At 43.2% G+C, this 17,419-nt stretch overlaps 2 protein-coding genes across 25 annotated transcripts in view; both read right to left on the reverse strand.

The window, feature by feature from the left end:
• The window catches only part of COBL (cordon-bleu WH2 repeat protein), a 1,088,462-nt gene that overhangs the window by 931,429 nt on the left and 139,614 nt on the right, over positions 1-17,419 (reverse strand). The window lies entirely within an intron of this gene.
• GRB10 (growth factor receptor bound protein 10) overlaps positions 1-17,419 on the reverse strand; it is an 85,630-nt gene that overhangs the window by 43,712 nt on the left and 24,499 nt on the right. For 14 of the 24 annotated variants that reach the window (XR_014557447.1, XR_014557448.1, XR_014557451.1 and 11 more), the window contains exons 2-3: positions 16,926-17,024; positions 239-335 (exon numbers count right to left, since the gene is read on the reverse strand). Coding sequence is in view for 2 of the 24 variants with exons in the window: in XM_083709440.1 (XP_083565566.1) it covers positions 239-335; positions 16,926-16,976 (148 nt within the window). In the remaining 22 variants the exon portion in view is untranslated. The remainder of the gene's footprint in view (positions 1-238; positions 336-16,925; positions 17,025-17,419) is intronic. The other 10 variants (XR_014557449.1, XR_014557450.1, XR_014557454.1 and 7 more) reach the window with 1 other exon arrangement.

Consider the following 17,419-nt stretch of genomic DNA (forward strand, 5'->3'; position numbering starts at 1 on the left):
AACCATCGCCACATTGCACAGAGTAGGGCTGAAGGAATCTTCTTTGAACAGGAGTTCAGTCACCAACTGCATGAAGATTCCCACTCTCTTCTCCCTGCTTAGTAGCCAACCTGGAGAAGCATTCGCTACTTTGCAGATCTGTAGTTTCTCCCAATGAAAATATTGTGCTATTGTTGAGTTTGATTTTTTTCCTCCCCCGTATGGAGAAACACAGCCAGCTAAACTCTGTTCCTCTTACCTCCTTGATGATTTAATGAGAGGCGGCTTGACTGTTCTTGGAATCCAGGTTCCACTAGATCACGTCGAGCATGTGCGGATGTCTGATCTACACTGTCCTAGCAAAAGGAAAAAAGCAGGAGACCTCGTTCAGAAATGACATGAACAACCTCTGCCTCTCAGAATATAAAGAGAACTGGTCTCTTATTGAAAATAAAGCAACAGGCAGGGCCATTCCAGGTGTTGTTCAACCCCAACTCCCATCGGCCCTTGTCAGGATGATGAGAGTTGTAGTCCAGCAACACCTGGAGGGCCAAAGGGTCCCCACCCCTGCTGTAGGAGGTCCTGGAAACCAAGCCTGATGAGGAACGGTTGAAGGAGCTGGGATGTTTAGCCTGGAAAAAAGGAGACTGAGAGGGGATATGAAAGCCATCTTCAAATATCTCAAGGGCTATCGCATAGAAGAAGGGAAAAGCTTGTTTTCTACTTGTTTTATTCATAAATTAACAGAAAAGCAAGAGCAAGCCTTGGCTGAATTTCGGTTACAGTTCACACCCTACAAATCTGCGCAGATCAACTGCTGTCATCAGGCATACACTGTGGACCAAATGCTAAAGGGGTCTTTCCTAACAACTAACAGTCCCTGGAATCTGTCTGGAATGCCAGGGCCATATCCTGGAAAATATGAGGCAATCAAAGGGGACAGAGGCACTCTGAGCACCACAGTTAAGCTCCAGAAATGAAATGGCTTAGGCATTATGTGCAGTACTTTCCCCAAACATCTTGCTGCCTGAAGTGGAACCCAAATGTGTGTCCCCTCCTACGCTATTCCCTTCATCTTTGTAAGTTTTCCTGATCCACAACTAGTGATGTGAGGTAAGAATATTCTCAAGAATGAGAATATTCTCAAGAATATTCTCTGCTAGAATATTCTCCGGAGAATATTCTCCACAAACTGTAAATTCCAATGAAAGAACCAGTTTTACAACCCACATTTAAAAAAAACTAGTAAATAATAAGTCAAGCTGTGATATTGCCAGTGTAAGTAATGAATAGTGATTTATTTTTTTTAATCCATTAACATTACTAGGCATTGTGTCATTCACCACTGGCAGCTCTGAAATGTGAGCTACAAAAAAAACATATTTTTTTTATTTAAAAAATGCTATTTGATGAACATTTGAGTTCATATGTATTTCAACTACAGTGGTGCCTTGGTTTACAACCATAATCCATTCCGGAGGTCCGTTTGTAAACCAAAACAGGTTGTAACCCAAGGTGCACTTTCGCCAATGGGGCCTCCCCAAAAAAACTCGTTCGTAATCCAAAAAAATGGGTTATAATCCAAAAAAAGTTTGCAAACCAGGACACGAACTTCCGGGTTTGATGTGTTTGTAATCCAAAATGTATGCAAACCAGACTGTTTGCAAATCAAGGTACCACTGTATATGTAATAGTCTTTTTTTCTATTTTGGTGTGACCTTATTCTTAGCAATTCTATACCCGTGGCCATACAGCGTGATATTTTAATGTACCTAGGCCTATACAATTATGTGTAACAGCATATGAGTTGGCCTTGATTTAAAACAGTTGACGTTTCTGTATTTTTATTTAGTTCCAGTAACTGGTTTTTGAACTGCCATTCAATGGTACAAGGTGCCATTTACCAGAGATTGACATACTGAAATATATTATCATATAATCATAATATATTTAATGTTAATGGCTTATCTTTTATATGTATGCATATAGTTTTGTTTATCAAGCTATTTTAGTCACCAAAACAGTTATTAAGTGTTAGAGCTATTAGAAGAATAAGATAGCCTATTACTGAATTTACTTATATCAAACCTTAACATGCCAATTGTACTTTTTGACTTGCCCTATAACATGTACATGTTCTGTTGGAATAATAAAATATGATTTAACTACAGTGGTACCTCGGTTTACGAACTTAATCCGTTCCAGAAGTCCATTCTTAAACCAAAACCGTTCTTAAACCGAGGCACGCTTTCCCTAATGAGGCCTCCCACCGCCGGTGCCCTTCCACCATTCGGATTCCGTTCTTAGACCGAGGTAAAGTTCTCAAACCGGGACACTATTTTCGGTTTTGAGGAGTTTGTAAACCAAATCGTTCTTAAACCGGGCTGTTCTTAAACCGAGGTACCACTGTACTGAGTTTCCTTAACATGACAATTATTAGTGCCATCACCAGTGGATATTCTCCTATTTTAAATGAAAATTTTCTAATATTCTCATTAATCGAGAATATTCTCTAAAAGATTATTCTCGAGAATTTAACATCACTACCCACAACCATTGGGCGTTGCACGTGACCTTTCACAACCTAGGTTAAAATTAAACCTGGCACACACAAAAAACAAAACAAAAAACCACAGTGAGCTGCTCAATGCAAGCTTAGAAGTGTGCTCACTTTCATTTGAGTCTGGGTTGGTCACAGGCAACACTAAACCTCCACAGAGAAGCAGGACACTCATTATCCCAGAGGCTCACCCCCTAAATCCAGATTTCAGTTGTACACTGAAATGCGCCTTAATTTTGTCCTCAGAAAATGCAGTTTATTTTGCCTGAGGAGGTTTTGTACTGTGCTCACACATTCACCTACGTATCATTTCACCGTCTATTTATACAAGGTGTTTAAAGACAAATAACAGCAGGTTGCCAACTGCAACAGCAATCTAGGTGGACATAGGAGCAAGGTCAGAAGATTAGAAAGTGTTCTGTGTTGTGCCCAATCCCTGCCGAGACTGCAAATATTCTGTGCGCAGAGAGACCAGGCTTGCAATATCTCATCATATATTTATACTTGGGGAAATGAATACTGTCTTCCTTCTAGCAATAAAGATTTTTAGTAAAAACTCAAGGGATGCTTGCATTTGACTTCACTGCTGTAGTGAGTTAAATGCTACTTCAGACCCTACTTTTAAAACATTACCCACCATAAAATAAATTCACATTGCCCATTTGATCCAATTATACAAGACACCTTCAAGGAAATAACTGACACAAGGGAAACAGGAGGTTTTAGACCATGGGTAGGCAAACTAAGGCCCGGGGGCCAGATCCTGCCCAATGGCCTTCTCAATCCAGCCCGCGGACGGTCCGGGAACCAGCGTGTTTTTACATGAGTAAAATGTGTCCTTTTATTTAAAATGCATAGGAATTCGTGGTGGTCAAAAACATATGTGCTTCCTAGGGCTAATCATTGAGGGGGGTGGGAGTACAGCTTGAGTTTTCTTTTATTTGACTAGTATCAATTCCAGTTGCCCAATCTGACTCGATTTGTTGCAATTTGTAAATGAGATACAGAAAGTGGTTTTAAATCATTTTGACGAGGTGGCAAACAGCAACAGTTGTCACTGTGTTTTCTCCACAGTTGTGTATGTCTGGTTTTAAAGTATAGTGGTACCTCGGTTAAGAACTTAATTCATTCTGGAGGTCCGTTCTTTACCTGAAACTGTTCTTAATCTGAGGTACCACTTTAGCTAATGGGGCCTCCTGCTGCCGCCGCACCGCCAGAGCACGATTTCTGTTCTCATCCTGAAGCAAAGTTCTTAACCTAAGGTGCTATTTGTGGGTTAGCAGATTCTGTAACCTGAAGCATCTGTAAGCTGAGGTACCACTGTACTGCTTTACTTATACAGAAGCAATTACTCCCTTTGGAAAAGGAAGATGGTGTATCAAGAACATGGAATGCATTGCTAAAAGTCTACAGTCACTCTACTCAAAACCCATACCAAATATTTATTTAAAGAAGGAATAAGGTATTGGAATTCCAAAAAGGTAACTTCTTGTTTGCCTTGTCAATTCCTACTAGACTTCCAATAAATAACTGGTCAATGTATGTGATTATCCCTGAAGAAGAGGAGATATTAATTTTAATTAATAGTAATAAGGGAAAAAATAAAATTTCAACTGCATGAGAGATGTATATTAGCTTGAGAATAAACTCAAAGCTGAACATGAAATTCACCCTTCAGTATACGCCCTCGAAATTACACAAAGCTATTAAAAGCTATTATTTTCTTAAAAAGATGGAATCTGCCATTAGACCGTTTTATAGTAAAATTCACCTACAGTTGTCCTATATGACTTGTGGACCAAAAAACCCAAACACAGTCTACAAAAACATCAACAACACAATTTTTGCTACCTGCCTCAAACCCACCATTTAGGTCTCCAAAACCTCCAGCCAACAAAGCCTTTCTTCTGCTTCTCAATTCTCCCAGCCTTTGTGTCTCTTCTTGCTTCACTTCAGCCTGAACCCAGGGTTAAGATCAGAACTCGTGCATCTTTCCCCCAAAACCTTGCAAGGATAGAATAGGAAGGAAAGGCAGTACCAATCAGTAGCCAAAGCTTGTAGGGAAAGCCGACCGAAAGTCAGAATGAGCTTAGGCTTAGAAGAGATGTTAAAAATAACAAAAAGGTATTTTGAAGCTTTGTTCAGAGCAGGAGGAAGAACCGGGAAATGGTAGCTCCACTGCATTAAGAGGGTGACTTGCACCTGGCTTGACATAACCATACATGTGAAAAAGCCTAGGCGATTTACTAAACCACAAGCTAAACATGTTAGCAGGCGATGCAGCAGCTGAAAAGGCAAAAACTATGTTAGGCTGCATCAAGTGAAGTACAGTGGTCCAGATCATGATATCACTCTGTATTTCTTCAGACAGAGCTCACTTGGAATACTGTGTCCAGCTCTGAGCACCACAGTTTAGGAAGGATATTGACCAACTAGAATGTGTCCAGAGGAAAAGCAACAAAGATGGTCACCAAGCTTTATGAAGAAAGGCTAAAGGCTTCAGTTACGTTTAGTCGGGGGGGGGGGGACACAATTAAGTGGTGAGATTGTGTTGCCAATATTTTGTTGGGAGTTGCCCTGTCAGATGGGCGGCACATAAATAATAAAATTATTATACTTAATATGATAGCAGTACTGTACTCAAATACCTGGAGTGCTGTCACATTGATGTAGTGGTTGTTTACGCTGCTCCAGAGGACAGGACCCTAACCAACAGGTTCAACTTACAAGAAAAGGGGTTTAAACTAAACATTAAAAGGTAAAGGACCCCTGACAGTTAAGTCCAGTTGCAGACGACTCTGGGGTTGTGGCACTCACCTCGCTTTACAGGCTGAGGGAGCTGGCGTTTGTCCGCAGACAGTTTTTCCGGGTCATGTGGCCAGCATGACTGTGCCACTTCTGGCGCAATGGAACACCGAAACCAGAGCAGCGCATGGAAACACCGTTTACCTTCCCGCCAGAGTGGTACCTGTTTATCTACTTGCACTCTGACGTGCAAGTAGGAGCAGGGACCAAACAACGGGAGCTCACCCCTTTGCGGGGATTCGAACCTCCGACCTTCCGATCAGCAAGCCCATGGCTTAGTGGTTTAGACCAGTGTTTTTCAACCTTTTTTGGGCAAAGGCACACTTGTTTCATGAAAAAAATCACAAGGCACACCACCATTAGAAAATGTTTAATATTTTTTTCTTTAATGGCAAAGAAAAACGTTGCGGACCGTTCTCTGCTCAGCGGGGATCGATCCGCTGATCCCCGCTGAGCCAGCGGATGACAGCTCCGTCCCCGCACTGTGTGCAGAGAGGGAGATGTCAGAGCCCTGCTGCTCTCTATGGGGAATCGGATGAGAGCGGACCGCCATGAGATTGTGCTTTACTTCTACAAGAGTGCCTACAAACCCTTGTTTGCTCCAAACTGCAAAGTCTGCAGCTTCTATGGACTGGCAAAAGCCATGCTGGCTAGGAAAAAGACCAGTGCAGAAGCAAAAGACTACCAGGCCCAATAATTAGGCAAAAAGAAGGGGAGAATGTGAGAGAGGAAGGGAGAGAAGGAGAGTACAGGCAAATGTCCACAGCCCTCCCAACAGTTTTTATGACTTGAACTGCCACAAAGTGCTAATCTTCAGGAAAGGGGTATTTTTCAAATTCAAAGAAAAAGCTCTTTGAAGGAAAGCAAATAAATATGGATAAAAGATCTAAGCAGACATTGCACACACTGAATAAGTACTTTTACATTAATTTTCTGTTGTCTTCTGAATCCAAAACTAATCAAAGCTATCCATCTAAAATAAGAACCAAATTAAATGCAAGCTACATATATAGAGGGGAAAAGACTAAGAGAGCACACACCAACAAGGAACAGCAGTTATCATGAACTGGCACTATTCTCCTCTTGGCAGGCGAGCCCTTCACACTGCCAGTTGCCTCCAAAATTCGCAGGGAGTACTTCATTTTCTACTCCTCTGCAACAGCTCATTTTGTTCTTCTGCTCCCTCCCCCCTCAATTTGGGCTATTGACACACTTGAAACAAAAGGAAATTACTGCAATGCTCTGGAAAGAAATACATTCCAGCACTTCTGCAGAAGCAACTACAATGGCTCTTTTAATACTTCATGAACACACTGAAACTGCTGCATTAACTTCCCTCCAATTTCACGAGGCTCCCGCAACTACCAGTGTTGTTTTGGGGAGAGACGCTTCCTTGTGTGCTGTTACTAACATGCCCCTGCGCACACGAAAACGAGGGAAAACTAATCGATTTCAACCCTCCCCAACGTTCCTGACAAAGGCTAGTTAAAGCATTTGTTATGCCATTTGACGTTATCTATAGATGGAGCAATGCTGCACTGTGGCAGCTATCAAATTCAATAACTCAAGAAAAATGAAGAAAATTGTGAGAGATCACTACCACTTATATATTTACTTACGGTAATATATATATCACCAATAACAATATCTAATGAGGGATGTATCAAGTACGTTAAATAAGCTTGCAGTACCCAAATGACCCTCCATGAAAATATTCCCAGGGTAAACCATTTGGGAAAGTGGGGTCCTCGTGACAGGAATGGGGTCGGCTTATTCTCTGCCCATTCGAATTTCAGTAGGCCAGCAATTTACAAAGTGGACAAAATGCTTCCAAGTGATCTGAAACAAAAGCTGGAGACTGCTGGGACTGCTGTTACAGTGGTACCTCGGGTTAAAAACTTAATTTGTTCTGGAGGTCTGTTCTTAACCTGAAACTGTTCTTATCCTGAGGTACCACTTTAGCTAATGGGGCCTCCCGCTGCCAATGCCGCGCAATTTCTGTTCTCATCCTGAAGCAAAGTTCTTAACCCGAGGTACTATTTCTGGGTTAGTGGAGTCTGTAACCTGAAGCGTCTGTAGCCCGAAGCGTCTATAACCCGAGGTACCACTGGACTGGACTGCACAAAACTCAAGGAACAGAAGCAGATATCCATGGGACAAACACCGAGTATGACGGTTTACATATAAAAGTTGATGCATTTGTCGTTGGTGCAATACCCAGCTCTATTTCTCAGTCGCATCTGAATCAGGAGAGGCCGTGCAAGCCCTGGACTGCTGCCTGGACTCAGCGCTAGGATGGACAAGTGCCACTAAACGGACTCTGAATCCTGGCACGACACAGGCATCGTGGGCGGGCGGTTCTTGAGTCAGGATAATTGGTCAACTGCCTGCTTTGGATGGAGTTGTACTCCCTGTGCAGTCTGGGGGTGCCCTTGGATCCATGTCGCTTGCTAGAGGCCCAGGCGACCTCCTTGGCTCCGAGAGCCTTTTACCAGCTTCAGTTGGCAAGGCAGTGATGGCCGTTTCTGGATCACGATAGCCTGAGCACTGTCACCCATGTGCGTGCAACCTCCAGGCTAGTTATTGCAATGTGCTCTGTGTGGGGCTGCCCCGCAGGCTGTTCAGTTAGTTGGAGAACAGCCTTTACCAAAGGTGTCATGGGCTTTGAAGACACTCGAACTCAGGACGCAAGGGAGAAACGTGCTAAGAGGAAGGCATCCTTGGCAAATCTACACCGTGATCAACTCCCGCCCGGAAACCAACGTCCCCACTGTGGAAGGACGTATGGATCCAGAATTAGCCTCCACAGTCACTTATGGACTCATTGTTAAAACCATGTTTATGGAAGACAATCTTACTCGGCTACGAGTGACCACTAAGAAAGAAGAAGCCCCACAGGCTGCAGCTGGTGCAAAATGTGGTGGCTCAACTGCTCACTGGGGTGGAATTCCACCACCATATCATGCCATTGTAGGGGCAAATGCACTGCTTGGCAGTTAGCTACCAAGCAAAGTTCAAGGTGTTTATATCTGTGCAGCTTGGGACAGGATACCTATAAGTGTCAAACATATAGCTCCTTCCCTTTATATATCAGAAAGGTGCCTTCTCCATTTTCTTTTCGGCACCCAATAAACACAGTCTTCTTTCAACAAGCTCTGATTCCCGGTTGGTTATCTGTACTGGATTTGAATTGATTTTATAAATTTGCTGCTGTTGTTTTAAAAGCATATAATCATATAATTGGTTGTGTTTTAATTAAACATGTGTTACATATATTATGAATAATAACAATTTTTAATCATAATATTAACATACAAGCACACACATTTCTGTGCCCAAACCGTGTGGTAGTTTAGTACAAAGCACAAAGCCAAATTGTCACTTTAGGTGTGCACACTGATCTGTAAGATTCCTGCCTTAAAGGGACACAGAGAGAACCCTAGCTGACAATGCAGCTCAACTCCAGCAGCAAAGCGTCAAGGGACAAGGAAGCTAAGACCAGGCAGCCTCCCGGACTCGCCCCACAGTAACTCAAGATTCATGGGCCGTACAAACTCAACGAATAAAAACAGATAGAAAACCAATAGGACTGTGGCTGCCATCCATCATATTGACTACATAGGTCATCTGTAATGGACTTTTGTGTCCATAGTTATCTTTGCAAGGGAAGAGGTTGGCAGAGAAAACCCAAAAAAACCATTGGTTGGAGTCCGCGACCAGAAGGAGGAGGAGTACCAGGAGGAATGGATGAAATTCAAAGACTATTTAGTTAAATATGCTAAGATTTAATTGGAAAAGCTTGCAAATTCCAGATAGGCTTAGGATTTAATTATGTGCTTTTAGAGAATAATATGTTTAAAGTCAAAATGAAAACAAAGTAAGAGGTTAAGTGATTAAGTTAATTTTATGAGAAAATAGGTTTTGGAAAACTGTTACAATGATATACACTGAAATGCAGCCAGGGGGATTTGAGGAAGTCACTTAGCAATGTTATTGAGATTTGATCAAGTACAGTTAAGATGTTTGTTTGTTTGTTTGTTTGTTTGTTTGTTTGTTTGTTTAAAATTTTGGAAAACCAATAAAAAAAATGGGGAAAAAACAACAACATGGTTGGGCCCATGCCCCCTAGCAGCTCTGCCTGGTCCAGAAACCATCCATCAACACTGCTATCAGCTGAGTTGAACTCTGCTTGTTCTCCCCATGGAGAACTCAGCAGCACAGCTGACCCCAGGTTCTTGAGGATGCCCTGGCAGCAGCAGCACCTCCCCATATGGCATTCAGTATGGGGGCAAGTGGGTTTCAGGGAAACTGCCTCATGGGCCACACTGAGACTACACCACACCAAATTAGGACCATGGCATGGAGGTTCCCCTCCCATTCTGGTTGCCACACCTCAAAAAGGATGCTGGAGAGCCAAAAAAAAAGGTGAAAAACAGAACCACTAAAATGATTGAGGGCTGGAGGAAATCTCATATCAGGTTCCCAACAGCAGGTCTTGCCTAGGGCTGTCACACATCCGGAATTTCCTAGATGTAGCCGGAATATGGCAGTCGGATACAGTGTCAGGCGGCAATTTCTGAGGTGTCCGGGTTGGATGACAACCCATGTCGGAAGTCTGTATTTTGGCGAATTTCCTTAAAAATAGCTGAAAAACTTAATTTAATTTGACAGCGCCTATATGATATGGAGCGACAGAATTATTTGGACACAATATGGAAATTTTGTCCATGGTATGATTATTTTCTGCCTAGTCATTTAATATGTTGGCATCCTATTTGCAAAATTTAACAATTCGAAAATACAGACATGCTGTCACTTATGCAAGATTAAATATACAGTACTGCCTTCAACTGTACTTGAGGGTTGATTTCAAAAAATTCCGCTGGAAAAACGGTTATGTCCATGTGGAGATGGCAGTATTGAATCAGGAGCTCAGGAGCTCTTTATAAAGATTTAAGACGTGAGGTTATTACCCCTCTATTATTGTCTGTGCCGGGTTGCTCAACCAATGCCACTGCGTCCTTCTTCTAGCAGAAGAAGATAATCAGGTGACTGCAAAGATTTTAGCAGGGGCACTTAGAATAAGATTTATTATTTGATGATTGATGTAAACCTCCAGAATGTATTTTGCCTAATTAGGTTTTTACCCCTATCTTCAGTACATTTTATTTTATTGCTATGGCTAATGCAAATAAAAGCTCAAAAACTTCATTTTTTTGAGATTTTGCAAAAAAAAAAAAAAAGTTCAGACCTCCCCCCCCCCCCGAAAAAAAACCACACACACACAGACACCCCTTTGTCACTTTTTGAAATATGGCAACTGTTATTCTGGGTTCATGTCTACACAGAGACTGCATTTGAATTGAAGTCTCTCTCTTTCACTTTGTAACTCCGCTCCCTCTTCCACCAAATTATGTGTTATTCACATCAAGGCGTATCTTCCAGCTCCCTGGTCTTCAGCTGGTGGGCTGTGGCCTGATCCAAGGTGCGTCACAACAGCAGCACCGGGTCCCCAAACGCAGGCTTAGGTTAAAAGGGGGTCATAGGTCTGGAAAGACTGAATATGTTTGTTCCAGCTTGCAGGAAACAAGAGATAATTTAATGCCTTTACTTCTGGTGAGCGGAGAGGTGGGATGGAGAGGGAGGGAGGAGCAGACAGAACTGAACTTTGAACTTCCCCTCAAGCTTCTTTTAGTCACTTCATGATGAATCCCTATACTGGAATAAGAGTCACTGATTAAATCACTATGCTATAACGTTCATTTCCTCCTTAATTGAATAAAGAGTTCAAGTGACTGTGCTCGATTACTGCTGCGACTCCCAATTGCATAAGAATAGGAATGCGCACGCCCTAAGTCATCCCTGTTTTCTGAGAAATTCTGGAACTCCAATCTGAACTTCCAGGAACACGAGCGAAGTGCTGCCAATTCTCACTGCTGCATTATTTTCTAAACCAAAGAGACAGAGTTTTGGAAAGACCTCCTGAACACAGCAAAGAGGAGCGGGTGGCGGTGGTTTTTGTTTTTCGTTTAATCCCCACAAGATTAGAGATAGTTTCCAAGGGAATGAGTTTGAACAGCAAATGGATTAAAGGAAAGTTCCTGGATCAGCAAGCACAGCTTTTATGAAGAGGAACATAAACGACACGCAAGGAACTTAGAACCAGGATCAACCTCCTAAACACAACTTCTAGCTCCCAACTGGAGGGCCAAACTAAATGCAATACTTGTCACATAGTTTGCCCTTGCATAGCTGAGTTTTCATGCTTTTTAAAAACGAATAAATAGCTAGTGTGCTTCTGAGCTAGATCAGGACTGCAGCAAAGCAGGCTTTAACCCCTTTGGTTCTCCTGCAGTCTCGGGCTGAAATCCTGCCCCCCGCCCCCGCCACCGCCATTCGCAATGCTTTGTTCCTTTAAGCATGGGGAGTGGGAAGGAGAATCTGTCTCGGACAATGGAGGCAGGAAAAGGTTAAAGAATCTCTTGCACCACACAAAGGTGCTCCTAACCCCACAGGAGTGTATTTCTCATTTTAGGCCAGGTTTGGCCCTAAATCCCTCACCTAAATGCAAGACAAGCAAAACTTTTACAAGTTGTGTATGACAAAACAAGCTACACAAACAAAAGGTGCAGAGGAGGGGAAAAGATCCACCAATCTCAGAAGGGAAATCTATGTTAGGGACAGTGTTGGGTTTTTTCTGGGAGTACTCAAGAATATGATTTTCCAGAAGAAAAGCACTGGTTAGGAACCAGAGCCCAAGTCCCAGTGAGAAGAAGAAGGATCAAGAATGGTTGGTAATTTCCTAGGGCAAGCAAGATGCAGACTTCCTGAGAAGAACTGCAAGGAAAGAAATTAAACTTTCTCAAAAATCTCAAAGCCACACTTCCTCTGGTTGTCTCCCACATACGCTTCGTCCTGAACTCACAACTGCTACCCTTTTCATTGCTTTGCTAAAATTGCAACTGTGATCTACTTTACAGGGTGGTTGTTGTGAGGACAAACACACTTTGGAAATTTAAAATACTATTACAAAATGTAGGATAGCGCAGGGAATGATTCCAAGTCAGAACTTGCATGTGCAGGGTCTGATTGTGTACGTTATTTTTTTGCTTCATTTTCAGGTTTCCCTCCACCCCGTGGCTTCAAACCCGCCCCCCCCCAACGCTCTCCCTATTCAAAATCAGGGCAGGCAGGCTGGAGGAAAACAATTATAAAGATCGTACGTCCATCAGTATGGCATTTATCTCTCTCTTTTCTCCTCAAAAGAACTCAAGGTAGCACTCCTGGTTCTCATTTTCCCCGTGTTCTCCTCACAACAGGCCCGTGAGAGAGGTTAGCCTAAGGCAAGCATAGGCAACCTCAGCCCTCCAGATGTTTTGAGACTACAATTCCCATCATCCCTGACCACTGGTTGTGTTAGCTAGGGATCATGGGAGTTGTAGTCCCAAAACATTTGGAGGGCCAAGGTTGCCTATGCCTGGCCTAAGGGATGGTGACCAGGCCAAGGCCACACAGCGGCCAAATGGACATTTCAGATCCTGCTCTCCAGCTCCTCGTCGGCTTAGTATTAAGTGGGGAGTGGGATATTAATATTTCCCCATGATTCTGAAAGTACCTGGGATCCCTTGTTAGAAGGCCTGTGTGGCACTTTTCAAGAGTAATGAATTGAGGCTGGAGTCCTGTAAACACTTCCCAGGGAGCATTCCTCATGCAAACCAGTGGGACTCACTCTGTGCAATGTGCAGCTATTGTGGCAGGAATCCACCGCCAGTCCCTATAAGCAGTGCCTGTTATTAGTATAGCTTCTGCAGCCTTAAATGGTTAGGACAGCAGGTTTAATGTGACTTATTTACAAGTAAGTGCACACAGGAGAGGATTTCTTGCAACGTTGGTCCTAACGAGAAAATAATCCAACTAAAGTGACATTTGTTTTAGTGGTTCGCCATAATAACTGCAGCAACTGCTCACTTTGTGATGTCTTTTATACCAAATGATTGCTATAAAAGGGCTGAACATCTTCTTTCACCTCATTACTACCTCTGAGCAGGTATGCCTGAGCCATTTATCCTCTAATGTGAGTGACCAAAGAGACTCCAGCTACAAAAGCTGAGACCAGCGACCATCTTGCCTGGGAGTCCTGAAACACCTGCTCCCTGCTCTAAACTATTTTTTCACCTGACCTGGCCGGGGGGGGGGGGGGCTGGGCTGACTCCAGCTACAAAAGCTGAGGCCGTTGAACAGCCTCTTTTTGCTGCTGTTTTTAAGTCTTATTATGAATTATGTGGAAATTGTGTGATTTGGTCATGCACTTTTTTGATGTGCTTTATTTATTGTTTACAACTACTTTTCTTATGTAAATTATGTAAATCATCTCATATTGCAAGCCGCCTTGCGCATGCTTTGAACTATGGAAAGGTGGCATTCAAATCACACGATGACGACAATGATTACTTTTACTGTGTAGATTCTGGAGAACATTCCTCACTTGCAACCTTTCTTTATCATACTGTAGGACTGCTGCAGCAACACTTCTGAACAGAGAACATCTTGCCTGATTATTAGCAATGGTGCCCAAGTTGTACTTACCGTTATGCAAATGAGCACACAGACTGTTGCTTTGCACACTGTTCCTGGCATATTGCGAACATGATGATGTTTCTGACATCACATAAGAGGGATACAGTAGAACCCCACCAGTAAAACCATTTTCTCCATGCTGCTCATGTGGGACAAGGTCAGAATTAAAGAAATAGGAGTGGACATGCAAGACCCAGCAAGCAACAGAAGGAGGACATGGCTAGGTGGGTGCTCTACAAAAGACACATTGTTCTGTTTCCCATGCTCACACCCAGGACTCACATGAACTGCTGCTATCAGCTATCAACAATGAACCAACTCAACGCCTCAAGTTCCTACCAAGCACACCCAGGAAGTACAGAAGAGGTACATATTTTTGAAGATCACTGACTGTGTATGATTCTATAGAATGAGCGTACAGTCGTACCTTGGAAGATGAACAGAATCCATTCCAGAAGTCTGTTCAACTTCTAAAACGTTCGAAAACCAAATCACGCCTTCTGATTGGCTGCAGGAAGCTCGTCGGACGTTCAGGTTCCAAAAGAACGTCTGCAAACTGGAACAATCATTTCCGGGTTTGCAGCATTCGGGAACCAAAACGTCTGAGTTCCAGGGCATTCGGGATCCAAGGTACGACTGTATTGTGATCCTGAGAAAACAGAAGATTCGGCAAATTCAGAAGTGTTCAGAGGTCTCATTTAGTCTGATTGTGTTTGTTTATTATTCTGCCATGGAACTTCACTTGCAGAGTGTGGCACAATTTACAGGGGGGTTGGGAGCATTCTTCCATTGTCTCCCAAGGCAGACGGATGCCAACCAATCAACCTTGTCCAGATTACTGGTAAGAAAGACTTCTCTTTCTAGGCGGAATTATGTTCAAGAAAACAGCATTTATATGTTCCAGTTGTAGCCTGGGGATTAATTAGCATGTGCAACACAGAACTCAAAAGCACTTTTTGATGGGCAGATCTGATGGGCAGATCCTTCTTGTCTTTGGTAAACACACGTAGCCTTGCATGATTAGTGTTTTGGTACCTAAGATACCACATATAGGGCAACTCAAATCTCTCAGCATCTGAGTAACATCCATCTCACCCCTGAAAGGTGACACGAGTGCTGCAAATTGAAGGATGCCTAATACTTGTCCCAAGTCTAAAGGAAGTTGCTCTAACTACTGATCAGCTGACTAGTGGTTAGAGCAACCTTGTCTGAAGATGCGCTTTCAGTGCCAATCAGCTTGCATTTTGTTTACATGGTTACAAAATGAACTCCTCAAAGTCCATTTTGAGGAAATGGTTTGAGTTTTGTCCATCCTTCAAAACAGAAAAAGCAGGACTAAGGAGTTCCTGATCCCTGCTTACCAGCACTGATGGGAAGCCCTGCTTGTACAGAAACAACTGGCAACTTTTAAGCCCCTGCCTGTTCCTTTGCAGCCATGTCCCTGGGTACCACAAACTGCAAATCACATATTACATCAGGTGTGATTGGCAGGGAGCCGCCTCATAGGCTGGGCCTAAACACACCTGCAAGTTCCTCATCGCTGCTTTACAGGCTATGTTTCAGTTGCTTTCATGGTTAGCAAGAGCACCAGCCGAAGCATAACATTTGTATCTGGTTGAGATTACTATCATTTCTCCATAACCTTTTTTCAATTCCCTCCCCAGCATGAAACATCGGTCTTCCGCCAGCCTCCTCATGGCTTCCGTGAAGATTGAGGTAGCCTCTCCTACATGGTAGTTCCTTCGCTGGTTTTGATACAACTAGCAGGAGCCACCAACCCATATTGCTGTTGCAGGAACACCCCTTTTAGTAGCACTGCACTTTGCCTTTGATCTGGGTGTGCCAAAATTGGTTCACTATTTACAGAGCTGTGATTATTTCCCCTGAAAATAGCCTAAACCGTAATATGTCATAACAAAGCACCTTGAGAAGGACCTTCAAAGTAAATTTTGAGGGCTTCAGTCACCCTCCCTTTCTGAGTCATCCTATGTACAACGGATTTGGAATAGCTGCTTGCTTTTAAAACACCAAGACCAACCACTCATTTTCCAAAGCAGTCTTTGAACACTTACTGGCCTAGTAGTACAGGTTAGCCATCATGGCACAAAAAGCAGCTAAAGTTAGCATAAAGCAAGGCACAGTCCTCCTGCCATGCATGGTAGCCCACCTGGGAAACCAAAGATTCTTCTGCTGCCTAGCAGACCCACAATGCACAGCTCAACGGGTCACAACTTGTGCAGGTCTGAAACGTGCTACACTTTCCCCAGTAAAAATATCAGTTGACAAATAGTAAATCCACAGCCTTCCAGAGGCCTTGTGTAACCTTACCAGAGTCCGGTAAGCAAGATGGAGGGCTTAAAAACTTTCAGTGTCAAGAAAACTCGGCACCAGAAAGAGCCCTCCGCCATGCCCCTCTTGAGACCTTGGACTGCCCCTTCTGATTGTCCCACTCTCCGGCTCTCCATCTGTTTATTTATTCGCCCACCACCCATGCAAAGCTGCAATCACGTAAATAAATCCTACATAAGTTGTGGGTCTACCATAGTGCAAGACTATGGTTTCCCAATCTGTACATGAGTCAGTGCATGCCTCGGGTTCCAACGCTACCTCCTCTCCTCCTCCTCTGAATGCCTTGGAGGATCTCGCTCCCCATTTTAAACAAATTGCAGTTTCGTGTCAAGGTCCAAACGCAGAGAAGTATGGTTTGTTTAAGCTCTAGTTTGGCAGCTGGTTTTGGATCCTGGTTTGCAGTCTGTTAAAAATTGGGAGGGAAACCTTCTGATCTCCTCTGGCATGCAGATGAAGCTGAGAGTAAGAGCACATGAGCCCAAGGCTCACAATGAATCGCTGATATAGCAGGAAAGCCTGGATTCCCTTTAAATCTGATCCAGGCCACTGACGTAATTAAGGCTAACTAGTGAGTTACTCAGCTCAGGAAACAGACTTTACTCCACCACTACAGCTGGATTCCATGCGTTTTAAATATATTTAAGTTATAACTTACTATTCGGTAAGGATGGTGCAAAAAGGAGTCTGGGCAGCCAGCTAAAGCCATTTGTGCCTTCAGAATATCTTCAAAATTACATCTACTGCTTTGCGGCACCTGCAGTGTAAAAACAAGATGGTGAGAAAACTGTGCTGGAGGTGTTGACAAATTGTTAATATGGCAAACAACTTGGAGATGGAGGGACAGAGAGGGGAAGAGAAAAGCCTGTGCCCTTCTGCCAATCACGGTATGGAAGTAATATTGGCAGCCTAGCAGTCAGGTTCATGCCATTCAATGTTATTTTATTGCATAACAGAAGGACTGGAATAAAGCCCATAACAGCTGCTAGCCCACATAAAATTTTACTAGCATACCTGACTTGCCCAAACACCCACATACTTCTGTAAGTCACGCAGAGCACAACAAATTCTGAATTCAAAAGAACACACCCCCCCCCAAATTACAACAAGGTTTCCCTGCCTAATCACTTAGAGACTCTTCTGACTTACCAC

The sequence above is a fragment of the Podarcis gaigeae genome, assembly GCF_964106915.1.
Source record: "Podarcis gaigeae genome assembly, chromosome: 13".
Lineage (NCBI taxonomy): Eukaryota > Metazoa > Chordata > Lepidosauria > Squamata > Lacertidae > Podarcis > Podarcis gaigeae.